Below are 13,893 nucleotides of genomic sequence, written 5' to 3'. Positions count from 1 at the left end.
ATCCGATTGCCTTGCAAACCAAACCCTATGCAACCAGTCCAAACTAATCTAAGAGAACTCAATTTCTTCCCCTTCCCAATGTGAAAATGACTAGTAAAGACTACTAAGTTAGGACAGAGGAAAACCAGGCTCCTGGAATAAAAGCATGACTAGGCTATTACAAATAATTGTAAAATGCCAATTTATAACAACTTGAGATTTTTTCCAAATTTATATTAGAACTGGTAAATAAGAAAACATGGGAAGTAAGAAAAAATGGAGAAGACAAGAAAGGACCAACATGTAGTTACAAACAGCTAGCAAGAGGATTTTTTTTTTAACCTGTGATATTTATTACCATAGTTTAAAAAAAAATACTTAACTTCAGCAAAATAATATTTAACACTTTCATCAGCAGGATCAAGGGCCAAACTAATACACAGAAAGCAAATTCTTTTTTTTAACTTTTTGGTGGTACTAGGGTTTACACTCAAAGCCTCATCTTGCTAGACAGGTGCTCTCCCCTTTCAGCCACATCCCCAGCCCTTCATGAAGCAAAGTTTCAAAGTCAAACAATTACCACTGTTCTGAAACTATTTTGGATTAGTATTTATAAACACATAGAGGGCTTTATAAAGAGAATGTCAATATTTTATTGTCTGTACCATCTGAATCTTGAGTCAAATCTAAAAGACATTTTGTATTGATGTGCTAACAAGATGAAAGAGAAACACAGACTTAAGTAATATTAAATATTTCCTTTGGGTTATATAAAGTTAGGTGCCTTAACACCTTATAACGAAATGTTCTACCTTTCATTATAATTGTGAAAAATCTTCAAATGCTGCAACTTACTACAATTAGAGCACAACTGCACTAAAAACAGATTCAGAGGAGGACTGATACATATCTATTTCCAAATGTGTCATCTATGTTTAATCTCATTTGCATAATTATAATTAGAATTAAGCCATTTCCTTTTATAAGGTGCCTTCCTTTGATTTTTTAATGTATTCCAATAATTACCTCATCTACGCTAGATAAAAGGCAAGCAGGAACTGGTAGCGGTCTAGTTACACTTCATTCATGGTTACCACATATTCATAAGCACTACACAACTCTAGTTCATGAAGGTATCACAGCTCTATCTCATGTAGAATGGCTAGAAATTTGAAAACCTTTGTGATTCCAAAGAAGAAATGTCAGTTGATCCTTTTCACTATGCCATCTTCCAGTTTCACTACCAAAATAAATGGTAATTCAAAGTTATCACAGAGAAGAAAGATCCCTCTGTCTTTAGGAAGGGCTCAGTTGCTACTAAGAACAAAAATATTTTCAAGTTTAATTATAACAAAATATTTCACTGTGAAATGGTGAAGGGAAACAACCCAGGTTCCTGGCTTGGTTTTGGGGTCCCCAATAAAAGAAAAACAAAAACCACAGAAAGTTCTACATGCAATTAAATTAGTCATTTACACAACTGTGCATTATCTATATCCAAACTAGAGCTTACAAAATAATACATTAAATTTCTTTAAACAATTCTACTAAATAAAATTAAAGTCTTTCAAATACAGCCTAAAAGTAGCAAAATCACCTCTATTTCTGCTGCCAAATTTGCTTTCTCCTTGTCTTTTCGCTCCATGCACCGCTTCACTTCCTCCAACTCAGATGCCAGTGAATTGAAGTTCAGCTGCACTTTCAAATCTGACATCTGCTTCTCCAGTTCCTGTTTTTCCCACTCTACCCCTTAAGAGAGAAAATGTAAAGCTCAATGGTTATTCTTTATTCACAGGAGAGTGAACTTTCAAATGGTACTAAGCCCTGAAGCTCTAAAATTCTAACAAAATCCACTTATCAACAGTCATTCAACAGATCTTTCAGACTTAGCCAATCTATTATTTCAAATCTCACATTGTTATGTCATCCAATACTATTCTATTTTGGTATTAAAATTTTAAATGTTACCCGATTTCTAGTATTTTGTGAAGATACTACACACTTTATTTTCTTTACATTTCTGTTAGCTCCAAACTTTTGAATAAAAATACTGAAAGAATTTTCAACGAAGCTACCATATCTAACTGCAGTTATTGAAGCTCACACAACAAAATGCTTTTCTTACAACATAAACAAATGTTGTGCAGTTTTACCAATTAACTAATTCTCACTAATTCAGGAGGCTGTTGCCTGAAATTATAACATGGAATGAAAATGACTTAGTACTTAATTCAACATGAAATACATAGTTGATGATGCACAGGGCACTACATAATATCATGTTTTTCTAAGACAAAAATGCATAACATAAATACCCATCCAAAGAATAGAGACAAGGCACATAAATAAAGTATTTAATTTATAATGTCAGCAACTAGAATATGTACTCTCAATTCAAAACTACTGTGTTTCCAGTAGTTTCCTTTCCAGAAAAGAAAAGATTGAAGAAAATACTACCAAATCAAATATAAAATGCATTCCAAATTCAGAAATATTGAAGTGTTCAAAATTGTACACACTGGAATGGAATGGAAGAAAATATGGCTCTTCAATAACCCTGCAGACCAATTTACATGGCAAAATTTTGGGTAAAGAGTCAGATAATAAGTTTTAACCATATAATCTCTATCACAACTACTCAACTCTGCCATTGTACTGTGAAAGTAACCTAGACAATGAGTAAATGAACAAGAGTAGCTGTGTCCTAATAAAACTATGTATAAAAGCAGATGGCACTCCGGATTTGGGTCCTGGGCCCTACTTTGCCCATTCTTACAAGTCTCCAACCTTAAAATTGTACATGTTTATATGTAAATATAGGTACCCATTTTATAAAAATGCATACATATGTAATACACACATATGTATGCATGTAACATTTCAGTACCACTAATATATTAATACATATAATATATGTATATATGCCATACATTATGGATATATGCTAATAATCAATACATTTACATAAAATGTGAAGCCACAAATGTAAACCACATACACATACAATGTATACTTTATGAAATATGTACATATTTGATACAAATACATATAGAATATTGTTTCATAATGTATATAAACATACAAAATATTAGTACATGTATATAATTATGCCTATAGTTGCACACACATCATATATAATGAAATATTTAACAAAGTTAGAATGTTTTAAACATAAAGAAGAAACTAAAAATAATACTATAAACATTGTTCTCCCATATCTAGAAGATTCTCTCATATACTCCATTTTGGTGAATGCTTGTATAGTACAGAATAGCAATTAGGAGCTTGAGTTTGGTGGAGATGTTTGGGTCTCTGCTATGGTTTGAATTCCCTTCCAGTGTGATGAGGTCACGAGGGCTCCACTCTCACTGATGGATCACTGCCATTATTGTGGGAGTTGGTTAGTTATTATGAGAGTATTATGAGAGTGGTACCCAGTAAATGGTACTCTGTTACAAAAATTTTAAAAAGAGCAAGAGTAAGTCTGCTACTTCTTACATATATGATCTTGGGGAATTTATTCAATATGTTTGTTCTACATTATTTTTAATCATTAAAATGGAAATAGTGGGAACTTTCTCTGAGAATACATGTGTGAATTAAGGGGGACAATGTGAAGTGTATAGCTTTGTATGTGGTAATAATTCAATATATTCTAGTAAGAGGTTTTAACCAGGAGAAAAATAATCAGTATCTTAGAAGACAGCTTACTGTAGAGCCAGAATAAAGTAAGACAAGTTAAGAGGGCAGTACAGGTGAGGAGAAGCATGTGTAAACTGGGGTGGTGGAAATAAGAAAGAGCATGGGGCAAATTCAAGAGACTCATAGACAGAATGTAGAGATTAATTAGCAGGAGAAGTGAAGAAATAATTTTGAATGCTCTTTGTGCTTTAAGATAGATTGAGGATGAAGCCATCAACTGAAACAGATGGAAAAAACAGACTCAGAAGAGAGGATGAACTCAGTTGCCAATCTGTTGACTGAGCATTCTACGGACTACCTTATGGAGATAATCAATAGCAATTCCATCTAGAGGGCTGAAGGTTAGGATAGTGAATGGAACCAGAGTTGGGGATTATTATTTATAAGTGATACTTAAAGCATAAGATTAAGTAATGACTTCTAGGGTGTTGTACTAAGTAACAGAAACCACGAATAGGACACCAGACAAAATCAACATTTAAAGACTAAACTATAAACAAAGGGAAAATATTCAAATAAAAAGAATATTAACAACTAAGGCAGAAGACCTAGGAAAAGACAAGGGCCACAAAGTCAGTGAAGAGCTTTAGGAAAAAAGAGGAAATAAACAGGGGACAGATAAAAGTAATGAAGATAACTTTGAACTTGACTGAGGAGTAAATCAAGCAAAGACAATTTTAGAAGCAGAGGTAGAACTTCTGCTTACAGGGATCAGAAGAACAAACAGCAGCTAGGTGTGACAACTAGAATGATTTCTTCTGTGGCATTGTCTTTAAATAATCCAAATATTCTACAAAGATGAAAAAGCTCTAGAATATTAAAAAAGTAAAGAAATCCATTATTACATTTAAGGGAGAATTTTCAGGCAGACTTTTCTAAAAATCTGGTAAGATACACTTTTCTATTTATCAAAAAATACACTGAAAATAACCAGATTTTATGAGGTATAAAAACACATACCAAATGCATCAGAGTTATTTTCCCAATATGAGACTACCTATGTGTCTTTATGGAAATTTGATTAACAATCTAATAGCTAAACACTTTACTATGAAAATATGTAATATTTTATATCAAATTACTTTTTATCACAGAAACTTAAGTGAACTTAGTGGCATACAAATATATTAAGATAACTGTCATCTGTTGCAGATTTTTCTAGCAATGTGGAAATTCTAGCTTGGACAACATACTGGATTATGTTTGGGAAGCCTGGGGAAATATTTACCTTCCCTGATTTACAAGAGTTTCTCTAGGGGCTTTGGGGTACTCAGTGGTAGAGCACATGTTTAGCATGCTCAGTCCCTGGATTCAATCCCCAGCATCACAAAACAAAAACAAAAATTTTGTCTAGTAATTTTTGTATTTAAGTAGGAAGCCTCATTACTAGAATAACTTACAAACTGAGCAATCTCAACATACTTATGTGAAAGCATTATAAAATCTCAATATCACCATTTTTGATAAACTTGAACTTCCAAAAGCAAAATACACCCAGAGTTATTAAATTCTACAATCTAAATTAATAGTTCTATTGAAAGGTATCAAACACAAAATGTCCCTAGTACACATAAGAAAAAGGCAGCAGTATAACTCATAAGTATTTGGGAGATTTGTCTCCAATCTCCAGATAACAAAAAAGAAAAGATCTTAATGTTAAAAATTAGAACAAGGGAAAGTGAAAAAGAGAGGTATATATACAAGGTGTATTTAGGTCCAAAGATAAATACAAACACACACACACACACACACACACACACACACGAATGGAAAAAGGAAAATCAAAAAACTTCCACTACTGCTTTGTAGGCTCTTTCTAAGACAAAGTCTGGTCAGATAAGCAGGTCTGACAACAGAAATGGGTTTAGAAGCAGAGAAGATATTCAAATTGGATTCTAAATTATGATTAACTTGTTAAAGAAGTTTGTAGATCAAGACATAAGACTGGATGACATGAGCTCAACACAAACAGTGCAATTCTAAAAATGGGAAACCCACATATTTACAAATCACAGTCGTACCTCTTCTAAATCTCCAGTCATCAACTTGTTCATTTTGATGGTTTGACCACTGCTTGGAAATCTGAGATACTTGATGCTGCAAACCCTTCCGATCACCTTCTGCCTTTGTAAGTTGTGTACGCAGTTCTTCTACCTAAAATGCATTTCAAATCAAACTTTTATCCATTTTCAAAAGCAGGAAAAAAATTGAACTTACAAATTATTTCTCTAGGAGAGAAAAAAATTTCACTTCTGATAGGCCATTGTAAACACACTTGAAAGCCAAATTAATCTCCAGGCATTACAAAACACAGGAAAATAGTCTTCTGCTTCCTCTGTTCAGTCTTCCATTCCTTTCAGAAAAAATGAATGTCTTTCCTTGTCTGTGTCGCTTTTTTTTTTTTTCTGCAGTACTAGGGATTCAAACAAGAACCTTGCTAATGCTAGGCAAATACTTTTCCACTGAGCACCCCCAGCCCAAATATATTTTAGAAATCCCCTATTTTGACCTCAGTCTACCCCATTACCATTAATCAAAATCACCTCCAGCTAAATACTACATGGTTTTGTTTTTCTGTTTTTCACCTATTTTTTTTCATATGCACATGGTCTACTGATTATTAAACTCAGGTGAGGTGATCATAATTTAGCATATTTTGATACCAAAATAAAGCTCAAAATAAATAAGTAATGAATGCTATTGGATAAACTATGAACTTTTAGAACTGCTTTACTCATTTTTATATTTCTACACACAGACTGGCAAATTGTACATAACAGGTACATCCCCAATGACCATAAACAAATTATCAATGGCAAAAAGATTATGACCATAAACAAATTATCAATGGCAAAAAGATTTAGCTAAGTCACAATGACAACCTGAACCAAGAAATCTCTTGCTTCAAAAACTGAAATGAGAGATTACAAATCAGAGTTCCAAAAAGAAAAAGAAAGAAAAAAATCAGAATAGAATTGAATATAGTCTTCCAAAAAGGAAATTCTGAATTCTGTCAACATTAATTCTGTGTGACCACTTGCTATAAAACAAAGCCAACAAATGTTTTAAAGGATCTGTAAAACAAGTGCTGTGTTATATTTTCAGCACCAATTGTCAAAATGTTAAGCTTTTTCTGAACATCTATGATGTCTGACATCTTTGCCTACAGAACATATTATGTAGGTAAGTTATGTAACACACATCTCAAAACAGAGGAAGGCTCATTGTGGTTTGCATAAAGCACAGGAAGAGAGGCAGTTGAAACCCAGACACCCTTATCCAATGTATGCAAGATAGCTATTTAAAGTTATTGAACTTTAAATATCAGAAGCACCAAACTCCCATTAAAGCCTAATGGACTTTAAAATGTTACGCTAAAAATTTAAGCCTTATCTTTAGTTATAACAGGGCCAGGTAGCATCTTGAAAACATGAACAAAAGACAGGACATATTCAAAGTAACCTGAACATGCAAAGATCAATTTAATGTATTTTCCTTCCTCCTTTATTCCCCAGAGCCCCCTTGAAAAAAATTAAGCTCCTGGGAAAATTTTATCTTACACATCCAGTCTTTTACAGTGTTCATGCTTAGAGAGGTAAGTGTAAGCTGGAGCAGCAATCAATACATTGTCACAGTGGGAACTTGGGCTGGTGTTTTATTTGGGTTTTTCCTGCATCTTCATATTTTGCTTATGTGTGCTAACATACATTCCTAAGGGAAAAAAATTCTAGACCTGGTTTTTCCTCTTACAAAGACATTTAAGAGAGGAGACTCAACCCAATTTAATGCAACGGCAGATTGTCATACCTTGTACACACTTACCTGGTGCAAAAGCATTTCTCTATTGCCTTCTGATTGACTCAACAGCCTGCGAGATAGCTCCAATTCCTGTTCAAGCTAGAGTTTCAAGACAGGAATGAATGTAAAAACAATAAAAAATTTTAAACTTTTAAAAAGGAGGAGAAAAAAAAAGTAAGTCCAATGAGGCATAATTTAAGAGGAAAATAGCAAAAATGTTCTTAAGACATTTTTACAGCTAATGGTAAAGAATAAATATTCACCATAATGATATATGAATACTTCCATTATAATAATGTTAAGTACATAGCATAAAATGAACTAGACCAGACCTGATAACAGTCTGAAATTTAGTCAGATCTGATTAAAAAGTCTCTTCTCTTTAGGCCTGCATTCAACTTTAAAATACGGATTTTTATTAGTTTCTTGAAGTCCTTCCACTTCTAAATAATTTTCATCAAAATTCTAAAGCAACTTTTTCTTTAGAGTGTGTAGTGTCAATTTTACTAAAATAAAATTGCTGGGAAATAATGATTCAAAGTACATTTCATGCAACTGGTGATTTCTTACAGTCCTGATACATGTAAGATATTCCTAAATCTTTTAATTTCTAAATTCAAATACGACAATGAAAATTTCAAGAATAATACAGACATTAGATAAATATGGCCAATTAGGTGAGTAAATACCCTAAAAGTTTAAATATGCCTACTTTATTTCAAGTTGAAAAATGCAATAATTTAGGGCTTACATATGCCATACTTGTTTGCATTTTGTAACAGTACGTTGTTTTGTAAAGTAACAAATTTTTATTAAGATGTTTTAAAGTGCTAGGACTTATAATAGTTGTCTTAAATTATCACTTCACTTGAACAAATTGCTCTCCTTTAAAAACTGCCCATGTGGAAGGTGTGCCTATCAAGGATTATGAGGGAGCTTCATGGTAATGGGATAGTTCTGTATCTTGATTGTAGCAGTGGTAACAGGAATCTACACATGAGATAAAAAGTGGAAAAAACTACACACACACTCACATACAAAGCTGGTAAAATCTGCATAACATTTATGGAATGTACCAATGTCAATTTTCTAATGTTGAAATTAAAATGTAATCATGCAAAACATTACCATTGAGGGAAACTAAGAGGAAGGTACATGGAACTGCTGTATACATCTTGTTTGGAAATATTTTATAAATCTATAATTATTTCAAAGTAGATTTTTAATCCAATTATGTAATTTTTCTTTAAAATTATACACGGCCAATAAAATAAATGTCATTTAAAAAAAGTAAAGTATATGTGGTATCATCAAATCCACACAAAATATTGTCCAATCTTTTCTCTCAATTCTATGAAAAACTAAAGATGGAAGAAATCACACTTTGAACTCAAACAAGACCCATATTGGTCACAATCCCATGTAAAATCAGCAGTCTCAACTCCCAAAGAGCAAGTCTAAGGACGTGACATGGCTTGTTTAACACAAAGGAAGTGTGAAGAATTATTTAATTTTACTTAAGTGTACAAAATAAAATGTAATTTGTAAGGGTAGACAGAAAAAATGATACAGAGTAAAAAGCAGCAGCACATTTTTACTCCCATTATCTTGGGCTCATTCTTAAATCTACTCATTTGCAAATTAAGAATTGTTTGGTCTCTGAATTCCTTTCTAAGGCTAAATTGCTGGGCTCCATGTGTACAGAGAAGTGAAAATATGACAAAGGTCCTTAATACCTAGGGAGAAGAGAGGATACTTTCAGAACAAGGTTGCTAACTACACCTATCTTCTCTAAATAAAATGAACATATCCAAAACATCCAGCCTTCACATAATGTCTTCTCTAAACTACAACAAACACAGTCCCTTAAATGATCTCCAGCAAGGAAAGGTAGTTTAATTCACTTCTCAAAAAGGAGAGTATCCTTACATGATAAGGTAGCAAATAACCTGCTGTTTCCAAGAGAAAGTAGTAAAGAAGGGCAGAGCCATTGGTTCAAGCAACTCCACATCCAAGCATAGAAAGGTTTCACTATATTTTAATAAATGATCTCAGGGACACTTTTCAAGGCACTCAACATCTATCACTGGCCCAAAACTGCATTAGTCTTTGAAAGATAACTTAAAAGGATTCCAAGATGGGGGATAGCGGGAGGAAGCAGAAAGCGAGCCTCCTATAGTGAAATCTTGGAGAGATGCTGGAGACACACTTTGCAGGCATAATCACTGAGAAAAGGCATAACTTTGACCCCTCCACACCTCCAGCCGGCGCAGAGAATCTCCGCAAGGAGGGCCCCCAGGGCGCCCGTCGCCAGCACCCAGACAGCTTGGGAAGACGCAGACCAGGTGAGCTTTGCAGTACTGCAGTACTCTCACAGACAAGCCTGGGCCAGAGCAGCATAGCCCCCTGGACAGACTGACCTCCACCCGGGGAAAAAAGAGAAACTGAATAATAAGCAATAAGAGCAATAAAGACACGCTGGAAAGAGGGTGGGGCGCACTGAGCGCTGAAGATTGGGGGAAGGGAATCCTTCCCGGGACTGTAAATAAACAAGCCGGGCAGGCCGGAGAGGCTCTGGCGGGAGCTGGGGCGTGCGCAGAGCAGCCAGGGGCAGGGAAGCTTGTGAGAGTGGCGGAGGGAGGAAAACTCCACAGGAGAGGAGGGAAGACCCACTTCTCATGTGAACTGTAAACAAACATGGCAGCTGGCAGGAGCAGCAGCACCGCCCAGTAATCAGGAGCAGGAAAGCTTGTGAAAGCGGAGGTGGGAGGAAAACTGCACAGGAAAGGGGGGAAGACCCACCTCCCACATGAACTGTAAATAAACACGCAGGCCTGACAACGCGGGGGCAGTGTCACCTTTCCCGGTGCTTGGAAAGGGGAAAGCCTGTAGCAGAGGCTCCCGCACAGGAGACCTCTGAGCAAACAAAGCCTGCAGGGCCAAGTTAGTGCTAAGCTCACCATAGAGATCTGCATAAATAACGCCTCCAGCAACAGCAGGCTGACAGCAGCAGGCAGGCAAGCCACAGCTGCAGATTCCATTCTCAGAACTGTCTCCAGACTCTTTTTTTCTTCTTTGTCTCCCTACCTTTGGTTGGCTGTCTGCAAAATACTGAAACTAGATCCATGTATATCACCCTATACCAAGATTAACTCAAAATGGATCAAGGATCTTAATATCAGACCACAAACTCTAAAGTTGATACAGGAAAGAGTAGGAAATACTCTGGAATTAGTAGGTATAGGTAAGAACTTTCTCAATGGAACCCCAGCAGCACAGCAACTAAGAGATAGCATAGATAAATGGAACCTCATAAAACTAAAAAGCTTCTGTTCATCAAAAGAAATGGTCTCTAAACTGAAGAGAACACCCACAGAGTGGGAGAAAATATTTGCCAGCTATACATCAGACAAAGGACTGATAACCAGAATATATAGGGAACTTAAAAAACTAAATTCTCCTAAAACTAATGAACCAATAAAGAAATGGGCAAGTGAGCTAAACAGAACTTTCTCAAAAGAAGAAATTTAAATGGCCAAAAAACACATGAAAAAATGCTCACCATCTCTAGCAATAAAGGAAATGCAAATTAAAACCACACTAAGAATCCACCTCACCCCGTTAGAATAGCCATCATCAGCAACACTACCAACAACAGGTGTTGGCAAGGATGCGGGGAAAAAGGAATCCTCTTACACTGTTGGTGGGAATGTAGGCTAGTACAACCACTCTGGAAAAAAATTTGGAGGCTACTTAAAAAGCTACACATTGTGATCTACCATTTGATCCAGCAATACCACTCTTGGGGATATACCCAAAAGACTGTGACACAGGTTACTCCAGAGGCACCTGCACACCCATGTATATTGCGGCACTATTCACAATAGCCAAGTTATGGAAACAGCCAAGATGCCCCACCACCCATGAATGGATTAAGAAAATGTGGTATCTATACACAATGGAATTTTATGTAGCCATGAAGAAGAACGAAATGTTATCATTCACCGGTAAATGGATGGAATTGGAGAACATCATTCTGAGTGAGGTTAGCCTGGCGCAGAAGACCAAAAATTGTATGTTCTCTCTCATATGTGGACATTAGATCAAGGGCAAACACAACAATGGGATTGGACTTTGAGCACATGATAAAAGCAAGAGCACACAAGGGAGGGGTGAGGATAGGTAAGACACCTAAAAAACGACCTAGCATTTGTTGCCCTTAACGCAGAGAAACTAAAGCAGATACCTTAAAAGCAACTGAGACCAATAGGAAAAGGGGACCAGGAACTAGAGAAAAGGTTAGATCAAGAAGAATTAACCTAGAAGGTAACACACACACACAGGAAATCAATGTGAGTCAATGCCCTGTATAGCTATCCTTATCTCAACCAGCAAAAACCCTTGTTCCTTCCTATTATTTCTTATACTCTCTCTACAACAAAATTAGAAATAAGGGCAAAATAGTTTCTGCTGGGTATTGAGGGGGTGGGGGGGAGAGGGAGGGGGCAGAGTGGGTGGTAAGGGAGGGGGTGGGGGCAGGGGGGAGAAATGACCCAAGCCTTGTATGCACACATGAATAATAAAAGAAAAAAAAAAGAAAGATAACTTAAGTCTTACTTGACTCTTCTCAGTTTCAGTTTGTTGTAGCTTATTTTTCATTATTCCCTCATTCTCATCTGTTTTTGCTTCTTGTTTCTTCAATGTCTAGGATAAAAAATGTAGAGAAATGTATTATTCTAGAATATGTATAAAACTAAAAGTTACTACAAGGACTTACAAAGGAAAAGGCTGAAGAGAATGAGTTATAAGTAGCACAAAGTCTACAAATAAATTATAACCTGCTGATTCACTGAAGAGAATAAGAACATGCCAGTGGAGGTCAAATATAAACAACTTCCTTATCTTTCTCATCATTTTCCACTTAGTTTTATTTTTTTCCCATCTTTGGAAATCTTGTTACACATTTAGAGACCCTAGACAGCTGACAGTTGTCTTGGAAACAACCAAAGTTTACACATAGTGAAATAAAATAGTATTTAAGAATTACATGATTTGCTCAACTATTTAGACATAACACCAAAACTAACTCACTAGTTTTTCAAATTCTAAAAAAAATTGTCCACAATATAGAAACATGCTTATCACAATGTAGATGACATTTTATCACAAAGCATAAAGGAAATTCAAACTACACTTCATGTATAGAAAAGCATTCTTTTCTAAAAAAGGCACAGAAGCATCATTAAAATAAATAATAATCTGATATAAGTACAATGATGATACTGTCATTGGGTTTGATTTAGAAGATCTTGGCATTTTTCTTCTTACTTGTCTTAAACAAATACATTACATATATTAAATGCGTAATTTAATTCTCATGATAATTCTCTGAGTTATTAAGCCCATCCTATCAAAAAGGATATTGGGACACAAGGAGCTAAATAACTTGCCCAATATCATTCACCTAGGTAGTGACAGAGACAAGATGTAAATTCAGGCTGTTTGCTTTTTACCATTGAGTAACAATGCCTCTCCATCTAGAGATAATACAACCTTAAAGAGTAGTGTGGAAAACTAAACAGTTTGATACTTGTACAAATACAAGGGTCAATACCTGGTAAATAACAAATATGCAATAAAATTCAACAATTATTATTGCTGATCATTGATACTGATAAAGTATTAAAATTATAATGCCTTTCAGGTATTCATTAAATGATTTTGATGATTGATAGTATCTCTTTATTTTAAAGCAAGTAGAATTTACAACAATATTTAATGCTATATACTGGTGGGATGTGTTCATAAAGTTTTCCTAAACAAAATACCAACAACTTGAAAATTATTGCTAGCATCATTATCTTTCCCATGATTCTTCATCCAATGTGTGCATCTGTGTATGTGTGTGAGAGAAGGAAAAATACGAAAAAAAGGATACAAAGAAGTTGCTACATTTTAATCATTTTTAAACTACCTTTTTCTACATAATCATTCCAAACAGCCCTGAATTTTAATGAGTTAAATTTAATCAGTTATCTTTCTTTTGCTTTTCCACTGCATGAAACACCAGCCTGGGCTTTTCCATCAAAGAAGCAATTAGGAGGAAGACTTCTTCAGGCAGTTGACAAGAATCATAAAATTATAAAGAGCCTCTATCTCTGGATTCAAACTCCTAGGCAGAAGGCACTACACATGTATCAGAAGTGAAGGTTCCAGGCCAGGTGAGCTTACAGGCCATGACAAGAAAGGACAGGAGAAAATAACCCCAAATTAGAAGGGATTGTCCCAAACTCAAGAGTCATTATTTCCAAAGCTGAGTTCAAAATCCAACTCAGAAGACTGCAAATTTCAACCAGAGGTCGCTAGATGAAATGGTTCCTCCAGTGAGATCACGAATTCCTTCATGTACCACAC

At 35.2% G+C, this 13,893-nt stretch overlaps 1 protein-coding gene across 13 annotated transcripts in view; it reads right to left on the bottom strand.

Annotated features, from left to right (window-relative positions):
- The window catches only part of Cep128 (centrosomal protein 128), a 379,822-nt gene that overhangs the window by 281,782 nt on the left and 84,147 nt on the right, over window positions 1–13,893 (bottom strand). For all 13 annotated transcript variants that reach the window (XM_074067415.1, XM_074067413.1, XM_074067408.1 and 10 more), the window contains 4 exons: window positions 12,097–12,183; window positions 7,504–7,578; window positions 5,703–5,835; window positions 1,577–1,728 (listed from right to left, as the gene is read on the bottom strand). In XM_074067415.1, coding sequence (XP_073923516.1) covers window positions 1,577–1,728; window positions 5,703–5,835; window positions 7,504–7,578; window positions 12,097–12,183 — 447 coding nt within the window. The remainder of the gene's footprint in view (window positions 1–1,576; window positions 1,729–5,702; window positions 5,836–7,503; window positions 7,579–12,096; window positions 12,184–13,893) is intronic.

This window comes from Castor canadensis, chromosome 3, assembly GCF_047511655.1.
Source record: "Castor canadensis chromosome 3, mCasCan1.hap1v2, whole genome shotgun sequence".
Classification (NCBI taxonomy): Eukaryota; Metazoa; Chordata; class Mammalia; order Rodentia; family Castoridae; genus Castor; species Castor canadensis.
This window is presented reverse-complemented; position numbering and strand designations above follow the sequence as displayed.